Here is a 21,121-nt window from a genome sequence, read left to right on the forward strand (position 1 = left end):
AATCCTCCCTGGAGGAAGATGTCATTACTCTACACTTTAAATTATCTATAATTTCTTATTTTAAAAAACCAGCACTCATAATAACCAGGCACATGAGAAGATAAGATATCATGATCAAAAATCAAGAGAAATCACACACAATAGAAACAGACCCAAAAGGGAACCAGATGATGGCCTTTCAAAAACAAACTTTCTTAAAAATAATTTCAGGCAGAAAATCTGAAACTATAAAAGAGCCAAAAATCGATAAATGAAAAATATAAACTAAAACCTGGCAGGCCTGCAAGGGGAAATGACAAATCCACAGTAAATGGGAGCTGTCAGAGCTCTCTCAGCAATTAATAACAACATCTGAAAAGCACAATGACCAAGTGACCTGACATGACCTAACATGAAAAAAATATTATGACCCTCAACTGCAGAATATACACTTTCAGAGCAAAAAAGGACCATGTGCTGGGACATAAAATAGGTCTCAAGAAGTATCAAAGGACAGAAATCATACAACACATGTTCTTCGATGACAGCAGAATAAGTAAAAACTCAAAAACAAAAGAGTTAACTACAAAATCTTCATTTGTCTGCAAATTAAGCAATGACATCTAAATACCCCATGGGTCAAAAAATTAGGAATAAAAGAAAGTCAAAAATAGCTTTAACTAAATGATTATAAACATACAAATGTCCAAAGACTGTGATGTACATAAATCGGTGCTTAAAGGGAAACTTACCATCTTAATAGTATATACAATAAGAGGCTGAAAAATCAATGATATATTCATCCACCTCATAAAGTTTAAAAAGAAGAGCAGGAAATTGAACCCAAAGAAAGTCATAAGGAAGGAAAACTACAGATAAGAGCAGAAATCAATAAAACAGAATACAAACATACAATAGAAGACAATGAATAAAGCCAAAAGTTAATTTTCCTATAAAGATTAATAAAAATAATAATCCCCTAGGTGAGAGTCATTAGCATAAAAGAAGGTACAAAATGTATAAAAGAAGACATTACTACAAATACTACAGAGAATAAAATGAGGATCTTATAAATTACTTTATTCCAAAATATTTTTAAATTTAGGTGAAATGGATAAATTCTTAGAAAAACACAGCTTACCAAAACTGTCATAAGAAGATGGAAGTCCTATGCTTATTAAGGGAATCAGATCCATAATTTAAAATATTTCCACAAAGAAAACAAACGCCAATGGCTTCACTGATTAATTCTTCCAACAGTTAAAGAAAAACTAACATCAAATTTATGCAAACTTTTCCAAACAATAGAAAAAGAAGGAATAGGTCCTAACTTACTTTATGAAGCCAGCATAACATTGAAGCCGAAACACAGGAGAATTAGTGACAAATCTAACAGACAAATACCTACGTTTTTGTGACTTGCCCACAAAAACCTAAATTTTATATATAAATATACACATGTGTGTATATATATATATATATATATGATTGTTCATAGAAGCTTCAACTGTAAAAAGCCCAGACTGGAAACTAACTAAATGTCCTACAATAGGTAAATAGTTAAATAAACTCTAGCTCATTCATACTATGGAGTACTACTGAAGAAGAAGGTACAAACTATTGACACATACAACTTGGATGGACCCTAAGGGCATTATGCTGAGTGTAAAAAAAAAAAAAAATCGCAAAAGGTCACTTATTGTAGAATTTCATTTATATAAAATCATTGAAATGATAAAATTATGGAGATAGAGAAATATTAGTGGTTTCCAGGGATTAGGGATGGCTGAGCAGAGAGAGGCAGATATGACTATAAAGGGGGCAGCATGAAGGAGATCTTAATGGTGTTGGAACAGTTCTGTATATTGATTGTGGTGGTAGCTACAGAAATCTACACACGCAATAAAATGGCATAAAACTTATACACACGCATTGTATCACTGTCAATTTCCTGGTTTTGATATTGTACTATAAATTTACATAGATGTAGCCATCAAGAAAAACTGGGTGAAGGGTAAATGGGACCTCTCCTTATCATCTTTGCAACTACGAATCTGCAAGTATTTTAAGATAAAAAGTTGAAAGGGGGTGGTGTTCTCCACAAAGAGAATTGCTTCTTTGTGGAGAACAGATAGAGGGGCAAGAACAAAAGCAAAAAGACCAGACCAGGAGGTGACTGCAATAATCCAGGTGAGAGATGGTGGCAGCTTAGATAATAAGGATGTTAGCAGTGAAGAAGCTAAATTCTAGACTCATTTTTTTTTTTTTTCTGAGACAGAGTCTCACTCTGTCACAAAGGCTGGAGTACAGTGGCGTGATCTGGGCTCACTGCAACCTCTGCCTCCCGGATTCAAGCGATTGTCTTGCCTCAGCTTCCCGAGTAGCTGGGATTACAGGAGCATGCCACCACGCCCAGCTAATTTTTGTTTTCAGTAGAGACAGGGTTTCGCCATGTTGGCCAGGCTGGTCTTGAACTCCTGATCTCAAGTGATCTGCCCACCTCAGCCTCCCAAAGTGCTGGGATTACAGGTGTGAGCTACCACCCGGCCTGGACACACTTTAAAAGCAAAAAGGATTTGCTGACCTTTGGGATATGGGTGAATGAAAGAGGGGATTCAAGGGCAACTCGAAGAATCCTGGCCTGAGCAAACGGAGAGTTTCCAATGACTGGGACAGGGATAACTATATAGAAAGAGAAGAGCAAAGGGATAGTGAGGGCAGGAACTTAGATCTTAGACATCTTAAGTTTGAGATGTCTGCTGGACATCCATGTAGCGATATTGAGGAGGCATTTTGATATTTTGGTCTGAGTTCAAGAGCCGGTAGTCTGGGATGGAAGTATTAATTTGGGACAATCTTCAGTATAAAAAGGTATTTGAAGACAAGAGACTAAATGAAGTCCCCTAAAGCATCAGTGTAAAGAGAAATGGTCTGAGGACTGAACTCTAGGACACTTTAACATTCAGAAGTCAGGAAGACGAGAAAGAACAAAGACAGGTGAGGACATGGCAACAGAGCTAGAAGAACCAAGGAAGCTGATGACCTGGAAGTCAAATGAAAAGTGGTATTTCATTTCAGAAAACATGGCAATACCAAATGTTTTTGAGGATACACGGCAACAGGAATTTTCATATACTGCTGGTGGGAGTGTAAATTGCTATGTGCAACCATTTACTAGGTTGTTTATGTGTATACCTCAGGAGGTATGCAGAAGAATGCTCATGGCAACACGGTAGGTGGTTGTCAAAACAAAAGAACTTAAATGTCCTTCAAAAGTAGAATGAGTAAACTGTAGTATATTCATAGTGGATACTATATACCTATTAAAATGAACTATATCTATGTGCAGTGACAAAAATTAATCCCAAAGAATGCTGAACAGAAAGAAGCCAGTCACAAAAGATTAAACTTAGGACCCATTTCTGGAAAGTTCCAGGCAAACTCAAATTATTTAGGAAAGCATACACAAGTGGGAAAGTGGGAAAGAAAATCTAGGAAATGATTTTCAGAAAGTCAGAAACGGTATTTCTTGGTACAGGAAGGTAATGAGAAGGATAAAACGGATGGCTTCTGGGGCACTGAGAGAATTCTGTTTCTTACCCATGGCACTGGTTTTACGGGTTTGAAAGAAATAATTATTTTTTAAACTGTATTTTTTGTACTTTTCTATATATGTGCTATATCTCATTATAAAATAAATATGGGAGAGAAGAGTGTTCCTCTGCGTCAAATGTTGCTGAAAATGGCTAAGATGAGGACTGAAAACTAACCAGTGAATGTAGTAATGTGAAGGTCGCAAGGGATACTTCAGGCAAGTGGTGAGGAAGAAAACCTGATTAGAACAGGTTCAACGAGAATTCAAAGTGAGGAAATGGAGAAAAGAGAAAAGGGCTGCTCTTTCCCAAAGTGCTGCTTATAAAGAGGAGAGAAATGCAACTCTGTTGCGGGACCTATGGAATCAAGGGAGAGTTTGTTTTGGCTTTGTCTTTCAGATGGGAGATACTGCAGCAGGTTTTTACGCTGATGAGAAGCATTCAGTAGACAGGGAGGAACCGATGCTGGTGAGAGAACAGATAATTGCTGGAATAATGTCCATTGGTAGGCAAGAGGGGATGTGATATAGTGGGTAAGTAGAAAGGTCAGTCTTAAGAGGCGAGGCATTTTCTGCAGAGGCAAGGGAGGGAAAAGCAAAGATACGAGTTGATGCAGTGGGGCTTGGAGACAGTGATGAGAACATATACAAGTTATCTCTTAATATTTATCTGAGAAAATGGAAGCAAATAAGCTCATCAGATGAATAAGAAGGTAGAGAAGGAGGTGTGAAATGTGAGAAAATGTGAAACAGTTATCTAGGAAAATGGAGAAGTCTCAAACTTACAGGATTACCCGGCAACACAAATAGCCCTATCAGATTAGTGTCACCGACTTAAAGGGAAAACAGTCAAGACGGCTGTTCTCCAACCATGTTGAGCAACCCAGTACCGACACAGAGAAGGCAGAGAGATGGATTTCAACCAGTTAGAATTTTGCCAGAAACAGAGAATCAAGGAAGTAAAGGTACGTGCTAGAGAGTGATAATCAAGGATCATGTAGTACAAGCATGGTAAGGACAGAAGGGAGAACACGAGGAGGGTGAAGGACTATGCAAAGGTATTGGAATCAATGACAAGATTCAAGAACTGAAATAAGGGTAGGAGACACAGTAATGACAAGAGATTGGAAAGTGGGATTCTTGAAAACATGATTATGGAAATAATACAGGTACAGTTATTGATGAAGACAAGAACTAGGCTATGTCCATAGAATAGGTAACCAAGGAAAGGCAGAGGATAAAATATTTGTGAGAGAAGTCACAGAACTGAGCATTACACTGTTGAAAAAAATCACCTGAGATGCATACGGAAATCACCAAGAATAACAGGAATAAAGTTTAAACACGAATGTCAAGAAGCCAGGTGCTAAAAGCATGAAAGTATTGGAGAGATCATTGTATAGCCAAAGCACAAAATGGTAAAGTGACTTGCCCAGGCCATGTAACTCTGACAGAACTAGAACAGGAACACTGGCAGCCTGGTTCTATTTTATGCTATCAACTGACAAACCAGCAGTTCCCAAACTTTTGAGAAAGATCTTTAAGTTAAAAAAAAAACTAAGTCACATAATAGTAAACATACTTTTACTATCTAGTGAAGGGGAAAATATAAAACCGAAAGAGTGGTTGTGAATTTGGTGATTGAAATAAAATTTTCTGATACTAATCATAAGAATCTAGATATATATATAACATTTTTATTCAATCGTTCAATTCACAGACAATGCTTGATGTAATATGAGTATGTAAATCCCTTTCAATAATTTCTTCACCACTAAACAAGCACCTGCAGGAAGAAAATGGCCTTCATTCCTCAAGTTATATTGAGCGTTGGTTTATAATAATCATAGGGTAGAATCTGGAGGATTCTTTCTCCTGAGGAGTTTACAGTGTGGGGCACTGATTCTCAAACTTTTTAGCTCAGGAGTACTTTACACTCTTAAAAAATTATTGAGCACCCAAAGTGCTATGCTTTGTGGGTAATATCTGTCAATATTGAGCATATTAAAAATAAAACAAAACAATTTTAAACACAAGAATATAGAAAAGAAAACATTCCATTAGCCATCAAAGCAATGATCTCATCACATGTCACATGTAGCCTCTGAAAAACTATACACTTAGGAAAGAAAGAGAGAAAAAGGCCAAAAAAAAAAAAAACTCTTAATATTACTATTACTATTAAACAGCTTTATCTTGTAGACTCTCTGAAAGTCTTCAGACCCACTGGAATTCTGTCATCTAAATAAACAGACTGGGCAACTGCACTATTTTTGTGATATCTAGAAGTAGAATAATTTCCATTGTTAGAGGTAGGCTGCATTCCAGGTGAAGAATATCCAGTATTAAATATTCCACTTTCTAGTTTAAAAGGAGAGGAAGGGAGGGAAAAAAAAATGTTTTTGAGGCCTAAGGAAGGCAGTAAGTGGATTCACATTTGAGTATCCACTGTATTCTAGGCAACAAATCAGGCATTTTAACCGGACAAGAGTCAAAAAAATAAGAAAGAGGGTAATATCCCTAGTGAGAGTGATGAGCTAACTGCTCAAGGCCTAAAACTAGGAAGTGGTGGAGCTATGATTGGAATCCAGGTCATACTGACCCCAAAACCTACATTTTTTCTGCTGAAATTCTGAATTCAACAGTCTAATACAAATGGAAGATGGTCCTGAATTTTCCAATACGCTTTTCTTCTCCTCTGCATTTTTGTTCTTTCTTTTTCAGTTAGATAACATTTCCAAGCATGAGAAAGATAAACTGATTGGTGATAGTGATAATGTCTCCTCCTAGCTTATCGTTGATTTCTCCTCCTTAGACCAGGGGTTCTGAAAGTATAGTCTATGCAGTAATGGCACCTGGCCAACATAGCCAAATGAGTTAGTCACTAATAAGAAAACATGATTATGTTACATCAGCTGATGTTACCTGATGGGAACAGAAGAGAAGAAAGTCAGTGTATTGGTCCGTTCTATTTATTGTATTAGTTCATTCTCATGCTACTAATAAAGACATACCAGTGACTGGGTAATTTATAAAGGAAAGAGGTTTAATGGACTCACAGTTCCATATAACTGGGGGGGGGCTCAGGAAACTTACAATCATGGCAGAAGGGAAAGCAAACACATCCTTCTTCACATGGTTGCAGAGGTGCAGAGTGAAGTTGGGGAAAAGCCTCTTATAAAACCATCAGATCCTGTAAGAACTCACTATCACAAGAGCAGCATGGAGGTAACTGCCTCCATGATTCAATTACCTTCCACCGGTCCATCCCACAACACCCAGGGATTACAGGAACTACAATCCAACATGAGATTTGGATGGGGACACAGCCAACCCATATCAGTCAGGAAGAAAGCTTCTTATACATGATTTGGATGCACAATTATTAAGTTCCCTAAGTTGTGACAAGAGATGAATCCCATGATCATCTCTACCAGTGCCAACCCCCAACCCTAATAAAAAACTTCCACGCTCACCTTCTTTATCAGTAACTGACCAGGAATACTTCTGAAAAGGCTTACTAGATGGAAGGGGGTCCATCTCCAGCACTTTGTAAATCTGGCCAAAGGCTGATAGTCTGAGTGCATGCTAAAGAACAAAGCATTATATTTAATCACATTTCAATAGCCATTCATAAAGCCCTTAAACATCTAGCTAAAAAGACACTCATAAATTCTGACATTATAACAGCAGAAGTCCCCAACAACACACAAGAAAAAAGTGTTCAAACACAAGTGAGAAAATCAAGTTATGTTATCTCGCTAATAAGTCAGAGTGGCATGCTCAATCTTCTACCTGTGCACTGTGGGTAATATCTTCTTTTTGCTGGATGGTCATATAGCTCAGAGCATCTGTTGGGTCTCGCTCACAAGGATCATGAAGACCAGGACCCCCTTTGGCAAAGGAAAAACACAAGTATCATTTAGAACTGAGTTTAGAATTTGGTAAACTAAAACAAAAGAGAGACGGTTGGGGAGAATGAAGAGAAAATGAAAAATAAACTGAGGAACTAAGTTAAAAGTCTGCTCAGTTAAGTGGAGTAAAAAGGACACACCCTCATTTTCAACATGGTAGCACTTGTATGTCCTTATTTTATACTGGAAGTCACTTGTATATCTAAGGCCCAAACTGAGTCTTACTCTGAGAATTTAGAAACAGCACAATGAATCAGCCCAAATCTTAAAAGGGATTACATATGGAAAATAAGACCAAATTTAATTTTTCCAAATTTAAAACCAGACTACAAACAGAATGAATTTCATACATTTTAACTAAACATCTGCAATTTCAAATTCAGAGTTCGACGTAAAGCAAATTCAAAGCAGACACAATATATTATTAGTACCCTTTATGTTAGTACATATAAAACACAAATTATAATTATTGAAAAAGAGTTTTATAGCACTTTTCCAACAGGCATTCTAGTTGTCAAAATTCCAAGCAAAAGAACTCTTATGCATCATTTTCCTGTGTAGAGAACAAACTTAGCATATATTTAGAAAAATAAACTAAACTGAGATTTGCTGATTTTTCTGCTTCCAGAGTTTGAAACCCTTACCAGGAAGTAGTATTCCAGATGCCAAACACTCCATTACTCGTCTCAAGGCCTCCCCAGCGCCCAAAGGTCTATTACAAGTACCTATAGACTTTTCACATATAAGTTCTAGTGGCTAGAAGATATTAAATTACAAATTAGTACATGCACCAAGTGTTAAAAGGATTCCAGTTAAATGTGAGCTAACATTTCTATCTAAGAGGGAGGCCAAAGAGTGAAATTCAATTTAACATCTAGGGCCCACTTAACATTTTCCCCATGATTATCAACCTTTACCCTGGGAAGAGTTTTCAAATCAAGCAATTTTAAGATTGTATCTTCAGAAGACATTTTTGTAACAAAAACTTTATATTTGTTTACCTAGAAAGGATCACTAAAGAAACTATGGTCTCTAATTCATTTAACAAAGACTTAACAAGCCCTCATATAAGTTAGTAATAGCTAATAACTAGCCAGTGTACAAAACCCAGCCCACTTATCTCCCACTTAGGAAGCACACAAACCACAAATATTTCAATATAAGACTTCATTTCAGACAGCCTATCTCAAGTATTACAATTAGAATAAACAAACAACCAAATGTCCATGTTCAACAAACTAAGAACTCATGATATTTTGTCAATCGTTGCTACATTCATTTATAAAATGATCTTTCACGGATTTAAATTGTATTATAATGTTCTTAAGTTGTCTTGATTGGAGCAGGCATAATTTCCAAGTTAAGTCAATTTTACAATATATATAAATGATATCCATATGGGGTTAAGTGTACTGTTTGCCTGACTTTAATTACTAACATGAACTTATTTGTAAATGTCTCCACTCAAAGAGAAAGCTACAGAGGTATAGGATCCTTATACCGGCCTATTGGGTAATTTTCATGGTAATGCAAGGGGGCACCAAAAGAGAAGTGGGTCGGCCAAGGAGACTTTTGTGGGCAGCAGGTGGACACTAAGTGATTAACCACCAGTGCAAAGTCAAGTATAAGAAGACATTCACTTCTAAAAGGTATAAAACCTTTTTGTCAGAAAAAAATATTTCAAGCTCTGTAACATGGATACAATGAGGTAGAAGAGGCAAGTTATATGCACAAAAGAAGGATTCATTTAAAAAGATGCTTTATTTTTTTTCATGGCAAACATACACAATGCATGCCTTAGCTAACTTAGGAGATAGCCATTTTAAAGTAACAACTCATTTCTATAGGATTTTCTCTGCTGCAGCTTCCAAATTTGCTTTTAGCCATATTTAAGTACTTACCCATCCTTTCAATGGTGCCCATGTGGGGACTCTGTTGCACAAATCACGCAGAATGCGGAGGACAATTACACATGATTTTAATCCATTTGCCCTTGCCTAAAACAAACAAAATGATTCCAGATATCCCTATTGAGATCTATTCTTCATTTTGGGCAGGTTCTTTCAAGTGAATACTAAGTAGCAAATTATTCATCAGTTATCAGGCAAACCAAAAAAATCAATCAATCAAAAGTAGTAAAATTAAGGTTTAAAAAGGTACATTTTTAAAATAAAAGGACCATAATATTAAAATTAATTTTGTAGTCTCATGGCAACCCCACTCCAGGCAACTACCTAATTTAACCTTTAGCTTTTCTCACTGATGTTTGATTTTATAAGCAACCATCTGAAATTCAGAATACTAAGCCAAAAAGAATTATATGATAATAAAACATCATAAACTATAGAAGCTATACTAGGCACATATCCAAATTAACTCAATTACTCCAACAACCACACTATGAGCTAGAAAGCACCCCTCATTTTACGTAGTACACAGAAACCAATTAAGTGGCAGGTGTTCCAAATGAAACTTGGACAAAGTTTAATAACAATAAGATAGTAACAAAAAGCCAACCTGAAACCATTTGGCATGTCGAAGAGACGCCAAGGCGTTCAGGCATTTCTGCCTGTCCAATAAGTCCGGAGGATCTTTCATCGAAACATTTTCTAACAGTAAAATGGGATAAACAGAGACAGATACAATTTGACCAAGGGATTCCTATCAAATTATCAAACAATAAAAAATAAAAAGAATAACAGCATTTGAGTGAACTAATAAGACTCCCAGAAAATTTCCTGATTTGGCTGTGTTGCTTTTTAAAAAAATTATGTGCACTATGATTATTATTTAAGTAAACAGTCATCAGAGTAGTTCTGTGCACAAATACAATGAAGCATGAAAAATTCATTCAGTAAACAAATCAATGACAGCTGCTACTTACAATCTGGGATCTTATTAAGCATGTACAACATCACAGGGCACAAAATAAGTACATAGCACTTTTTCCTTTGGCAGGGTACAAAGAAGGGAAATCTGGGGCCAATAGCATTAACAACTTTTTTAACAGAAGAAATTTTGATCTCTAACCATTTTTAAGGAAAACTGGAAATCAATTATGTCTCATATCAATGAGATATACTGAGAATATACTGAGGATGACAATTTTTTTACACTAGATAAACTCATTCAACAAGATAACCATTAACAGAAACTTCACCCCATGATTGAGAACTCAAGTAACAGTTTGAAATTCCCTGTTCTAAACCAAAATTATTAAAATTACAAATATAAAATACAGTGAACTATATTTCAAGTTTTATATGCCTTTTAAAAATAAAAAGCAACAAGTAACACTATTTAATGATGGCTATTCAGCTTGTCTTAATAATTTAAAGTTGGATTAAATGGCCCAAAGCAGCAAATACCCATATTTGAGAAGATGTCACATGATACTAAAGTCAAGTTTAGACAGCCAAATTTATCTCCTCTAAGCTACTGAAAAGTGGGCTTTTAAACTTTTGGGATTGGTACATTACATAAATGCACACAATATGCAAATGCTTCTTGAGTAATAATTCTTTGTTTAATACAATTAAGTCAGATTTACCATTCTCTTTAAGAATTCTCTTAAATATAAGACAGCCCACTAACACTTCTTCCCAGCATTATCATGATAGTAACAGATCGGATCGAGGTAGTGCATTTGTGTGGGCCAACTAATACAATGTATATATTTCTAAATGGGAGACAAGAACAATGATACTTTTTGATTTCTTCAGTTATCAGAGGATCCTATTACAACAATCAATGTTTAGTCTGTGGTTTCTTTCTTTTTTTTTTTGAGACAGTTTCTTCCTCTGTCACCGAGGGTGGAGTGTACTGGCACGATCTCAGCTCACTGCAACCTCCTCCGCCCAGGCTCAAGCGATCCTCCCACCTCACCCTCCTGAGTAGCTGGGACTAGAGGCATGTGCCACCATGCCCAGCTAATTTTTTTGTAGATATGGGATCTCACTATGTTACCCAGACTGGTCTTGAACTCCTGGACTCAAGCAATGTGCCTGCCTTGGCCTCCCAAAATGCTGCGACTACAGACGTGAGCCACCACACCCAGCCAATGTTTATTCTAACTGATGAAATGTCATTAAAAAAGGCATAATGCCAATAGAAGACAAATTTATTAAAGGAAGAACTGTGGTTCTCTTTACTGGCCATGACACTGTAAAGGCTGAAGTGCTACACACTTATTTTCTGACCAGGTGAGCTCTACACCAGTTATTTGCATTGTTTCCCGTTAACCACTGCTAACAAAATCAGAATACAGTGTTTCATCACTCCCTTTTACTCATAAAATGGGAAGCCTCAAAAAGGATTATTACTCTGATTTATAAATATAAACAAATGTACCACGGGTATTCATTTCATAGGTGATATAGCTCAATTTTGTCTTTATAGTGATGCAAAATATACAAGTAGCTCATTTTAATATTTCTATGTCAAAATGCTTAACTGTGGTCAATACAAGCATCTGTGTAAAGCTCACATATCAGATAAAACAAACTACTGTAAATGAATGTTTAGAATCTCTTAAAAGTTAGACATAACAAAGGTTGACTGACTGCTAAGTAATGTAATCCCAATAAATAGTATGGACCTTATTTTTTAAGACATCAATTTTTAAATGAATACTATGACAAGCTAAATTTTATTCCATCATCTTACCAAGTGGGAATGTCAGGAAGAGGGAGACAATGGAAGAGGGAAGTAAGGCAGAGGATAGGAAAAGGCAAGGCAAGCCAAAATTCTTCCTGTACTTTCTAATACTTTCATCCAGGGATCAGAGCTTGTAATTAGCATCTTACTCTGATTGTAACACAGATATTTTTAATGGGAGACAATGGCAAAAATATTTTGATAAATTATTTCATCCCAAAGTCAGATTGTAATCACAAACTCTTATTTTAGAAAACTGAGACATTGGCTTGCTACAGACAGTCAACATTTGAAGACAACAGATTCTACGAAAAAGAGATGAAAGGGACAGGCACTGAACAGAAGACTTGCACCAGGTTCCCTTTTCCATCATCATCAGAATGACCATGTTTCTTCATGCTCTGATAGTCAGAAAATCAAAAGATCCAAAATGGCTTCAATATTCAGGAGGTAGAAAACAGTAGAGATATAATAATTCATCTCATTGTATCTTTTTCAAAGTTCTTAATATTAAAACAATATAAATTCATATGGTAGTACAGTGCTATTTATAAGCATAGATTGCCTGTTTCCTTTATATAATTAATAATACACAGTTTTATGTATGTTTTCATTCCTTTGAAAAAACATTTAATGTGGCAATCGCAAAGCTGCTGCTGGGAAAACACTGCTACCCCTGGTAGCAGAACCTCAAGTTTAATATTTCTGAACTTTAATGTAGGCGTTTAAATTTTGAGGAGGGTCAAAACTTTCCTGATAACACATCTTGGAGTTCTTAATTAGAAACAATAGAACTGTGAGCCATTTCATTATCTACTAGAATGACCAGTGAAACAGATGAGAAACAGCATGGGAGGCAGGAGTTGGAAGGTGACAAAAATGCCAAAAGCAAAGAAATATAGCGTTTTTTTTGTTTTTTGTTTTGTTTTGTTTTGTTTTTTGAGACCGAATCTCACTCTGTCGCCCAGCTGGAGTGCAGTGGCATGATCTCGGCTCACTGCAACCTCCGCCTCCTGGGCTCAAGCAATTCCCATGCCTTGGCCTCCCGAATAGCTGGGACTACAGGTGCATGCCACCATGCCCTGCTAATTTTTGTTATTTTTAGTAGAGATGGGGTTTCACCATGTTGGCCAGACTGGTCTCGAACTCCTGACCTCAGGTGATCTGCTCGCCTCAGCCTCCCAGAAGTGCTGCAATTACAGGTGTGAGCCACCGCACCCGGCCAGAAATACAGCTTTTAAGAAAAATCTATTACTCAGTAACATAGCATCAGGGCATGAAGGTACATACAACATTCTGGCAACGGAAGCACTAGAAAGTCTATTATGCCTAACCACGTTCATTTGGTTAGAGGTTAAATCAGTGACCAGAATCACACCATACTACAGGAAATGTTGGTCAGTTTCTCTCAACGCCTTACATGCAAGCTAGCTATCTGTCCCTGTTAACAAAACACTAGCCTGGAGATGGGGCCGGCAAAAAAAACAAAACATGATTGCATTAAACAGGAATGTCTGGAACCTAGGCTCTTCAAAGTTAAAATAATTGAGCTCAGTATCATGAGGGGCTCCTTGACAATCAGGATGAAACTGAGCTACTAAGTCTATGCTGACAGAACTTTCTAATTAGCCTAAGAATATCCTGGCAGCCCCTTCTCTCTCAATTCCTTGAAGCTTTCTGGGGAGAAGACATGCCCCAAACCACTGTCCATGCAAAACACAAACAGGTAAATGTAGCAATAAGGTAGAACAGAGAAAGCACTGTTCTCCTAATTTATGTGACTAATGTCAGTCGGTATGACTTTTCTTCAGTGGCAGTCTGCCACTGGAAAGACAGTGCCTAAAAGTTTGCCCTGGATTGACCGGGCGTGGGAGCTCACACCTGTAATCCTAGCACTTTGGGAGGCCGAGGCAGGCAGATCACAAGGTCAAAAGATGGAGATCATCCTGGCCAACATGGTGAAACCCCGTCTCTACTGAAAACATAAAAATTAGCTGGGTGTGGTGGCCCGTGCCTGTAGTCCCAGCTATTCAGGAGGCTGAGGCAGAAGAATCGCTTGAACCCGGGAGGCGGACATTGCAGTGAGCTGAGATCACACCACTGCACTCCAGCCTGGAGACAAAGCGAGACTCCATCTCAACAACAACGACAAAAAAAAGTTTGCCCTGGATAACGTAGATCCAGAAACTAGGGAAGGCAGGAAAATAAAGCCTGTTGCATCATCATCACAGCTGTGATGGCTGTACTGTAAAACCTACTGCCTTGACCCTAGCAAGACACATGCTAGTGAATTTCTGCCAAGAAGGGCGAGTTCACACTGGCACCAATATGAAGGGACTCTGAGGCAACTTCTCTGACAGTCCCTGAAAATCCACCCCAGTACTGAGGAGAGAGGTGTGTCTTAGTCTAAGCCACAAGTGTCTCTGTAGTTTCCTTATTCACCTGGTTTCAAATTGCATTATAAATAAGCAGATAATTTATCACCTCCTTCAATAGCAAATATATTTCTAATTTAAAATCACAAGCACCAAAAGAAATTGAGACTGTGTGTGAAGCTCAGAATCACCAGATCAGCCTAACCACTCATGCAGTAATCCTAGACAATAATGGGAAGTGGCCTGCATACTAGACGTAGAGCCAGGAGAGCTGGGTAAAATGTGAGATTTTCCTCATTTATAAAATGGCAATCGGCTACCCCATAGGGCCATGTGAGGGCTTTTAAAATACATCATATATGAGGAAGTGCTTATCACATGGTAGGTTATAAAAATATCTTAACAGAGATTAATCTCCAATATGTATTACTTGAGCTATGAGATGCCCATTAATACTTCTTACACACTGGAGAGTCCTATTTAATCAGACAATATGCTATGTTAATTCACTTAACAGATTTATAGGGCTTTTTAAAAAATCATCTACTATGTATTAGGTACCCTTAGAGGTGCTAAGGATAAAGGACAGGCAAAAAGACACCTGAATTATAAGCTATACAATATACTAGGTTTTTATTATTAGCACTGCATAAATCAGTATACTGATTCTAATACTACACATCACTGGGTGTTTAAGAGTTTAACTGTGCTTGGGTTGACTTGTTTTGACCTACCATGTGCACATTATTTTCACTGTTAAGGCAGTTTGAGTAGGTGCATTCAATAAGTTGACTACTACTATTTACTGAGCAACTACTTCGTGCCAGTTATTGTACAAGTCACATTACATAAATTCTCTCACTTAAAACAACTTTCTAAGGTATTTATAATCCATAATTTAAAATGAGGAAACCTACCCAAGGTCACACAGCAATAGCAACTAATGGAATTAAGAGTCAAATAAGACCAGGGGCACTGGCTCACACCTAGCAGTTTGGGAGGCTGAGGCGCGCAAATTGCCTGAGCTCAGGAGTTCGAGGCCAGCCTGGGCAACATGGCAAAACCTCATCTCTACTAAAATACAAAAAATTTGCCGGGCATGGTGGCATGCACCTATAGTCCCAGCTACTCAGGGGGCTGAGGCACGGGAGGCAGAGGTTGCAGTGAGCTGAGATCATGCCACTGCACTCCAGCCTGGGCAACAAAGCAAGACTGTCTCCAACAACAACAACAACAACAACAAACAAGCCAAACGGAAGACTGCTGCACACCAAGATCTGTGCTTCTGTGCCTTCATTAGCAGGAAATGTAGTAATGGGGATATGGTTATTCTACAGGGCCTTCAAGTAAAGGGTTAGAATCCAGAAAGAAGACGGACAACACAGGAGGAAACTTACCTATGAAACAGTAAACAATACCAAAGAGATTCACTCTGTATTATTATGGCAATTTAAAATGTAAATCCTGATTTGAAAGGAGTAGGTAGTTAGATCCACTGCACAATCCTGAGGAAATAAGTTTCACGCCCCAGTCCTCTGGTTCTGTCTGCTCTCAACCACTCTTTTTTTTTCTTTTTTAGATTTTACCCAAATATGTGGCAAGTTAAGAGAGAGAAAAGAAAGATGTGAGGTGTGTATGTACTGTGAACAGTTTGTTTGGGTGGGGGTAGGTGAAGGAAAGTTGAGATACTACAGGAAAATGTCTCCAAGAAAAAAGTTACAATGGATTTTTTTTTAACGCTGAGAAAAAAAAAAACGTATAAATTAGGAGAAAAAAGGATAACTTTCAGCCCCACAAATTCCTGGGACCTGAATGAATCTTGTGCTTTTATCCCGTGCAGCTGAAAAGAACTGCATCAAGGGGATGAGGAGCTGTCTAGTGTGAGAAAACAGAATGGTACAGCCCAGGTCTGAAGTGCGTAATTATAGATCAGATCCTCCAAGTTGCCCAGGAATACGCAAACCAGTAGCAAAGATAAAAAATTGTCTTTGACAAAGCCCAGGTTAGAAAAACCGAGCAAATTATAAAAGATATCAAGTGAGTCAACAGGGCTGGGATGTTAAGGACAACAGCAAAGCAAATGTTTCTGCCATTCAAAAAAAAAAAGGAAGTAAGATGTGCAAAACATTAGATCAAAGCTGATTCCTTGATCCCATATAAGCTGATGAGATTCAGCTCATAGAGGTCTTTGGATCCTTCAGTAACTCAAACACCTTGAACAGAGACTATGACTCTTACTTTATTACAAAATCTATTCTATAATAGTTTCTAGCAAGAATACAATATACTAAGAATGTTTTCAGCTTCTCTAAACAGAAGTTAAAGTTATAAAGGCAACAGACTAAGTTTAAAGGTATCACTGAAAGCTATGACAAAATCTCATATAAGTACACAAAACCAAGGAATAAAGATGACTGATGTTCCCTTAATACTTTCAAAAAAGAAATGAAAGGGATGCTGACAGATACAAGCAAACATGTAATTAACCTAGCCTTTGGCAACTTCAGTCTTTTTCTCATCTCCCTATACTCAAATAATTTTAAATAATACCTATAATTACAACACTACTTAGAAATGGTTGGTTTTATACTAGAGGGTCAAGTAGAACACATCTTACCAGAATTAACATTTATCTTGACACTTCAGAAATCATTTTATAGTTCTACAGTTAATGGTGAACTGTAAAGCTGTTAAAAAAATTAAGCCATTTAAGATTGGTTCTTCAGAGGTGCTATAGATACTACACACAGCAAAAAATTTTTAATGCATAGGCATAAGCTCAATTATAGATTGGATGCCCTTTGATTTTAAAATATGACTCATAAATGTGTCTGGTTTATATTTGTTGAGTTATGATATAGAAGATTTTAGTTATCCTAAAAAGCATTTTTTTTAAAAAGAGTCTATCACTTTTACTTTAAGTGATTCTGAGTCATGTCTCTCAAAAATTAAAATTCCAACTTTACTGGTATCTTTTTCTCTACCCTTATCACCAAGTTGAAATAAACTAAGAAACTGACCAATATTTATTGCAGCACTGGTATCTCAGGTAAAGGAGTTAAGCAATGGGACTTGTTGAAAGTCTGGTGATGAAAAATAGCAACAGGGAGTCCCCACTGGCCCAGATAGGCTGCAATGCCTCTAAATTGTCATGACAGAGTGGCCAGTTGGTCAAAAGTTTGACACAGGAGAAATACCACCAGGCAAGTTTCTAGGGAATGAGAGGCAGAAACAAGCTAACTTGACAGGATAAAAACATCAGAAAAAGAAGCCCACCACAATTCCATCATGAACTTCTCAAAACTACCAATAACTGAATAGATTTCTCTACTTTTATGAGGATGACACTGCCAGACAGCAATTCTTCTTCACTTCAGAAGAAAGTTAGTTTAAAGCATGATTCTTACATAAATCATACTCAAAGTGTTAACAGGGTCACAAACCTCCTAAAAAAAACTTACGCCAGGCACGGTGGCTCACGCTTGTAATCCCAGCACTTTGGGAGGCTGAGGCGGGCGGATCACGAGGTCAGGAGATCGAGACCACAGTGAAACCCCGTCTCTACTAAAAACACAAAAAATTAGCCAGGCGTGGTGGCGGGCGCCTGTAGTCCCAGCTACTTGGAGAGGCTGAGGCAGGAGAATGGCGTGAACCTGGGAGGCGGAGCTTGCAGTGAGCCGAGACTGCGCCACTGCACTCCAGCCTGGGCGATAGAGCGAGACTCCGTCTCAAAAAAAAAAAAAAAAAAAAAATTTACTAAACATTATCCATTAAAAAAATTCAATCCCCCAATTTCCATCCCTTATACTATAAAACAAATCTAGACACAGACAAGTACAAATCTTACGAGATTATATAGCTATTAGAAGTCAAGAGCAATATGATGCAAGTCTTTTTTTTTTTTTTTTTTTTTTTTGGCATAGTCTTGCTCTGTCACCCAGGCTTGGAGTGCAGTGTCGTGATCTCAGCTCACTGTAACCTCCACCTCCTGCGTTCAAGCAGTTCTCATGTCTCAGCCTCCCGAGTAGCTGGGATTACAGGCACCCACCACCACGCCTGGCTAATTTTTTTGTATTTTCAGTAGAGACAGGGTTTCACCAAGTTGGCCAGGTTGGTCTCGAACTCCTGGCCTCAAGCAACCCACCCACCTTGGCCTCCCAAAGTGCTGGGATTACAGGCATGAGCCACCATGCCCGACCAGGATGCACGTAATTTTGGAACAATGAGTAAATTTGAAAACAATTCTGTTTTGGACCACATTTAATCCTGAAATCTGACCATTAAGCCAAAATACATAGAATAAGTTGGCTGATACCAATAACTTAACGCAATACTAGACAAAGTAAAACAGAACAGCAAATGGTATAAAAATTAAAGCAGAGTTAAAACCAATAAGACAAGCACAGGTTTTTGAAATAACATTTTATATTTTGAATTCATACATTTTCGCAAAATATACTGATTATGTAGAAACAAAGCCATTTAAATACCATTAAATAGAGTGGCATAAAACAAATGAAGGCTGTTATTTCCTAAATCCATAAAACATTGTTAACATAGCTTTTATATGAAGAAAACAAACAACAACAACAAATATACATGTGTACCTCCATCCTTCTTCTCCAATTCGTCCCTAATTAGAGGTGAGGTAAGTATCACCTTCAAAGTTAGCGTGGGCTCTTTTGTATTCCGAATTATAATAGATGCCTCATTTATACATTGTTCCACTTGATATTTCTCTTCTGTGAGTTTCTGAAAGTCACCAATATTTCAAAATCACCCAGTTAATTAGACTGAAATCTCAAAAGAAAAAAAAAGAATGCTTGTACCAAGTTCTCAAATGTTATTGACTATTAATATTACTGTGCTCAAAGGGCAAAGAAAGCCTGTAACTAATTCTTTACTGGGGATAACACTTTTCTCTCCTCCCAACTTACAAGAAAACCCTCTTTCTCCATTCTTTAAAAAGCAACCAAAATGTCAACCATCCATACAATTATGAAACAATATTTTAAACCATTCTAATATTTGAAAGTAAAATGCCAATAGCATCAGTATGTGATAAATGGTAAATTATTGTTCTTAAAATTATTACAGAGAACTATTATAAAATAAGAAATAGCTGGGACTGCTCTCCAAAACAATAGCTCTTTTTGTAGAACAGCCTAAACAGGAACTCCTACTTGGCAAAAACTTATGAATATAAGATTATGGAGCTTTTTAAAGAGCACCAAATAAGCATGAATGAAAAAGTATCTCTGCACAGTCACTGACCAGGAGGAAACAATGAGTATAAACAAGTAACTTCTTCCCTTCTTTGACAACAGGTCTCAGAGATCTTCCAATGGGACCTACCACTATGGGACAAGTCATCTGACATCTACAGAAAACCTACATTGCTTCTTTTAACATACAAATAGAAACAAACACACAATTTAGGTAGGGGCCACGCACAAAATAATCACCTGATCAGAATTATATATTAAGTTATGCTTAATATATTATTATACATTAAATATATGATTTAATAAGTTACACAGGGCTTTTTTTTTCTTAATGGTGAAATTTAGTGTCTATTATCTGACATACAGTAGCCAGGCTGAATGGGGACACTACCAAGTCCCTGCTCATCAGTGTGTATTAAAAGAATTCAAAGTCACTTACGTAAAAATAGCATTTTACCATTAAACGATCCCAAAAAAGTAGGAAAGGGAAAACTCATTATCCTACTTTTGAATAGAGGAAGCCAAGGAAGGGAAAGGCCATACAGTACATAAAAGAACCAGAATATAAAGAAACTGCAAAAAACAGCTCACATTCATTTTGTCACTAAAAGAGCATTAAAGATGTCTATCAAAGAATAAATTGAACTTCATTTTTCAATTATGCATGTCGATCACCATAAGACACACCCAAAATAATAAACATAATATGCATTTTGTGCTAGACTAATTTTAAGTGATTTCTGGTTTTGGTCATCCTCTTCCTCCTTTGCTCAAAGAAGTTCTAAAAGCATCCTAGGAAAGAATATGAAGAGAAAAGGTAGGGTATAACCTCAGCTAACTAAGGTACTTAGATAACTGAAAGTTTAGCTATGTTAAGTGCTTGGGAAAAAGATTTTTGGTCCATAAGAAAATAATATCATATCAGAGACTGGTTTTCCACACAAACACCATGAAAACTGGGAAGGGCAGGAGGGGCGGAGGGTGCTCAGGGAGAAAGGTTTAATTGTAAAAGTCACACTTAAAATAATTTCATGAATATTATTAGTAACAATACACGTGCACATATGTGTATATATGTGGGCATGTGTGTACATGTACATATTTTAATCTGAGATTAGTGTACAATCATCATCCCCATTTTACAAGAAAATGTATCTTTACCCAAACATAGATTTATTGTTGGAGAAATCTATTGGCTATGTTAAATTGAAAGATACTTCTCCTAATTTCCACCATTAGTCTTAAAGAGTTCACACCTCTTTTACCTTCTGCCAGATAGCATTTCGAAGACCTAAAGGTATTTATATCTTTTTTAGTCTTCTTTAGCCTAAAAAGCTTCAGTCTCCTAAAATTTGAGATGGTCTGTATACCCTGTATACC

At 37.1% G+C, this 21,121-nt stretch overlaps 1 protein-coding gene across 9 annotated transcripts in view; it reads right to left on the minus strand.

Annotated features, from left to right (window-relative positions):
- STRBP (spermatid perinuclear RNA binding protein) overlaps positions 1-21,121 on the minus strand; it is a 148,393-nt gene that overhangs the window by 29,808 nt on the left and 97,464 nt on the right. For all 9 annotated transcript variants that reach the window (XR_004249943.2, XM_032165087.2, XM_058445193.1 and 6 more), the window contains exons 5-10: positions 19,124-19,268; positions 10,003-10,094; positions 9,387-9,482; positions 8,130-8,241; positions 7,367-7,464; positions 7,048-7,159 (exon numbers count right to left, since the gene is read on the minus strand). Coding sequence is in view for 8 of the 9 variants with exons in the window: in XM_032165087.2 (XP_032020978.1) it covers positions 7,048-7,159; positions 7,367-7,464; positions 8,130-8,241; positions 9,387-9,482; positions 10,003-10,094; positions 19,124-19,268 (655 nt within the window). In the remaining variant the exon portion in view is untranslated. The remainder of the gene's footprint in view (positions 1-7,047; positions 7,160-7,366; positions 7,465-8,129; positions 8,242-9,386; positions 9,483-10,002; positions 10,095-19,123; positions 19,269-21,121) is intronic.

Source organism: Hylobates moloch, unplaced genomic scaffold (genome assembly GCF_009828535.3).
Source record: "Hylobates moloch isolate HMO894 unplaced genomic scaffold, HMol_V3 SCAFFOLD_10, whole genome shotgun sequence".
In the NCBI taxonomy this organism is placed as follows: domain Eukaryota; kingdom Metazoa; phylum Chordata; class Mammalia; order Primates; family Hylobatidae; genus Hylobates; species Hylobates moloch.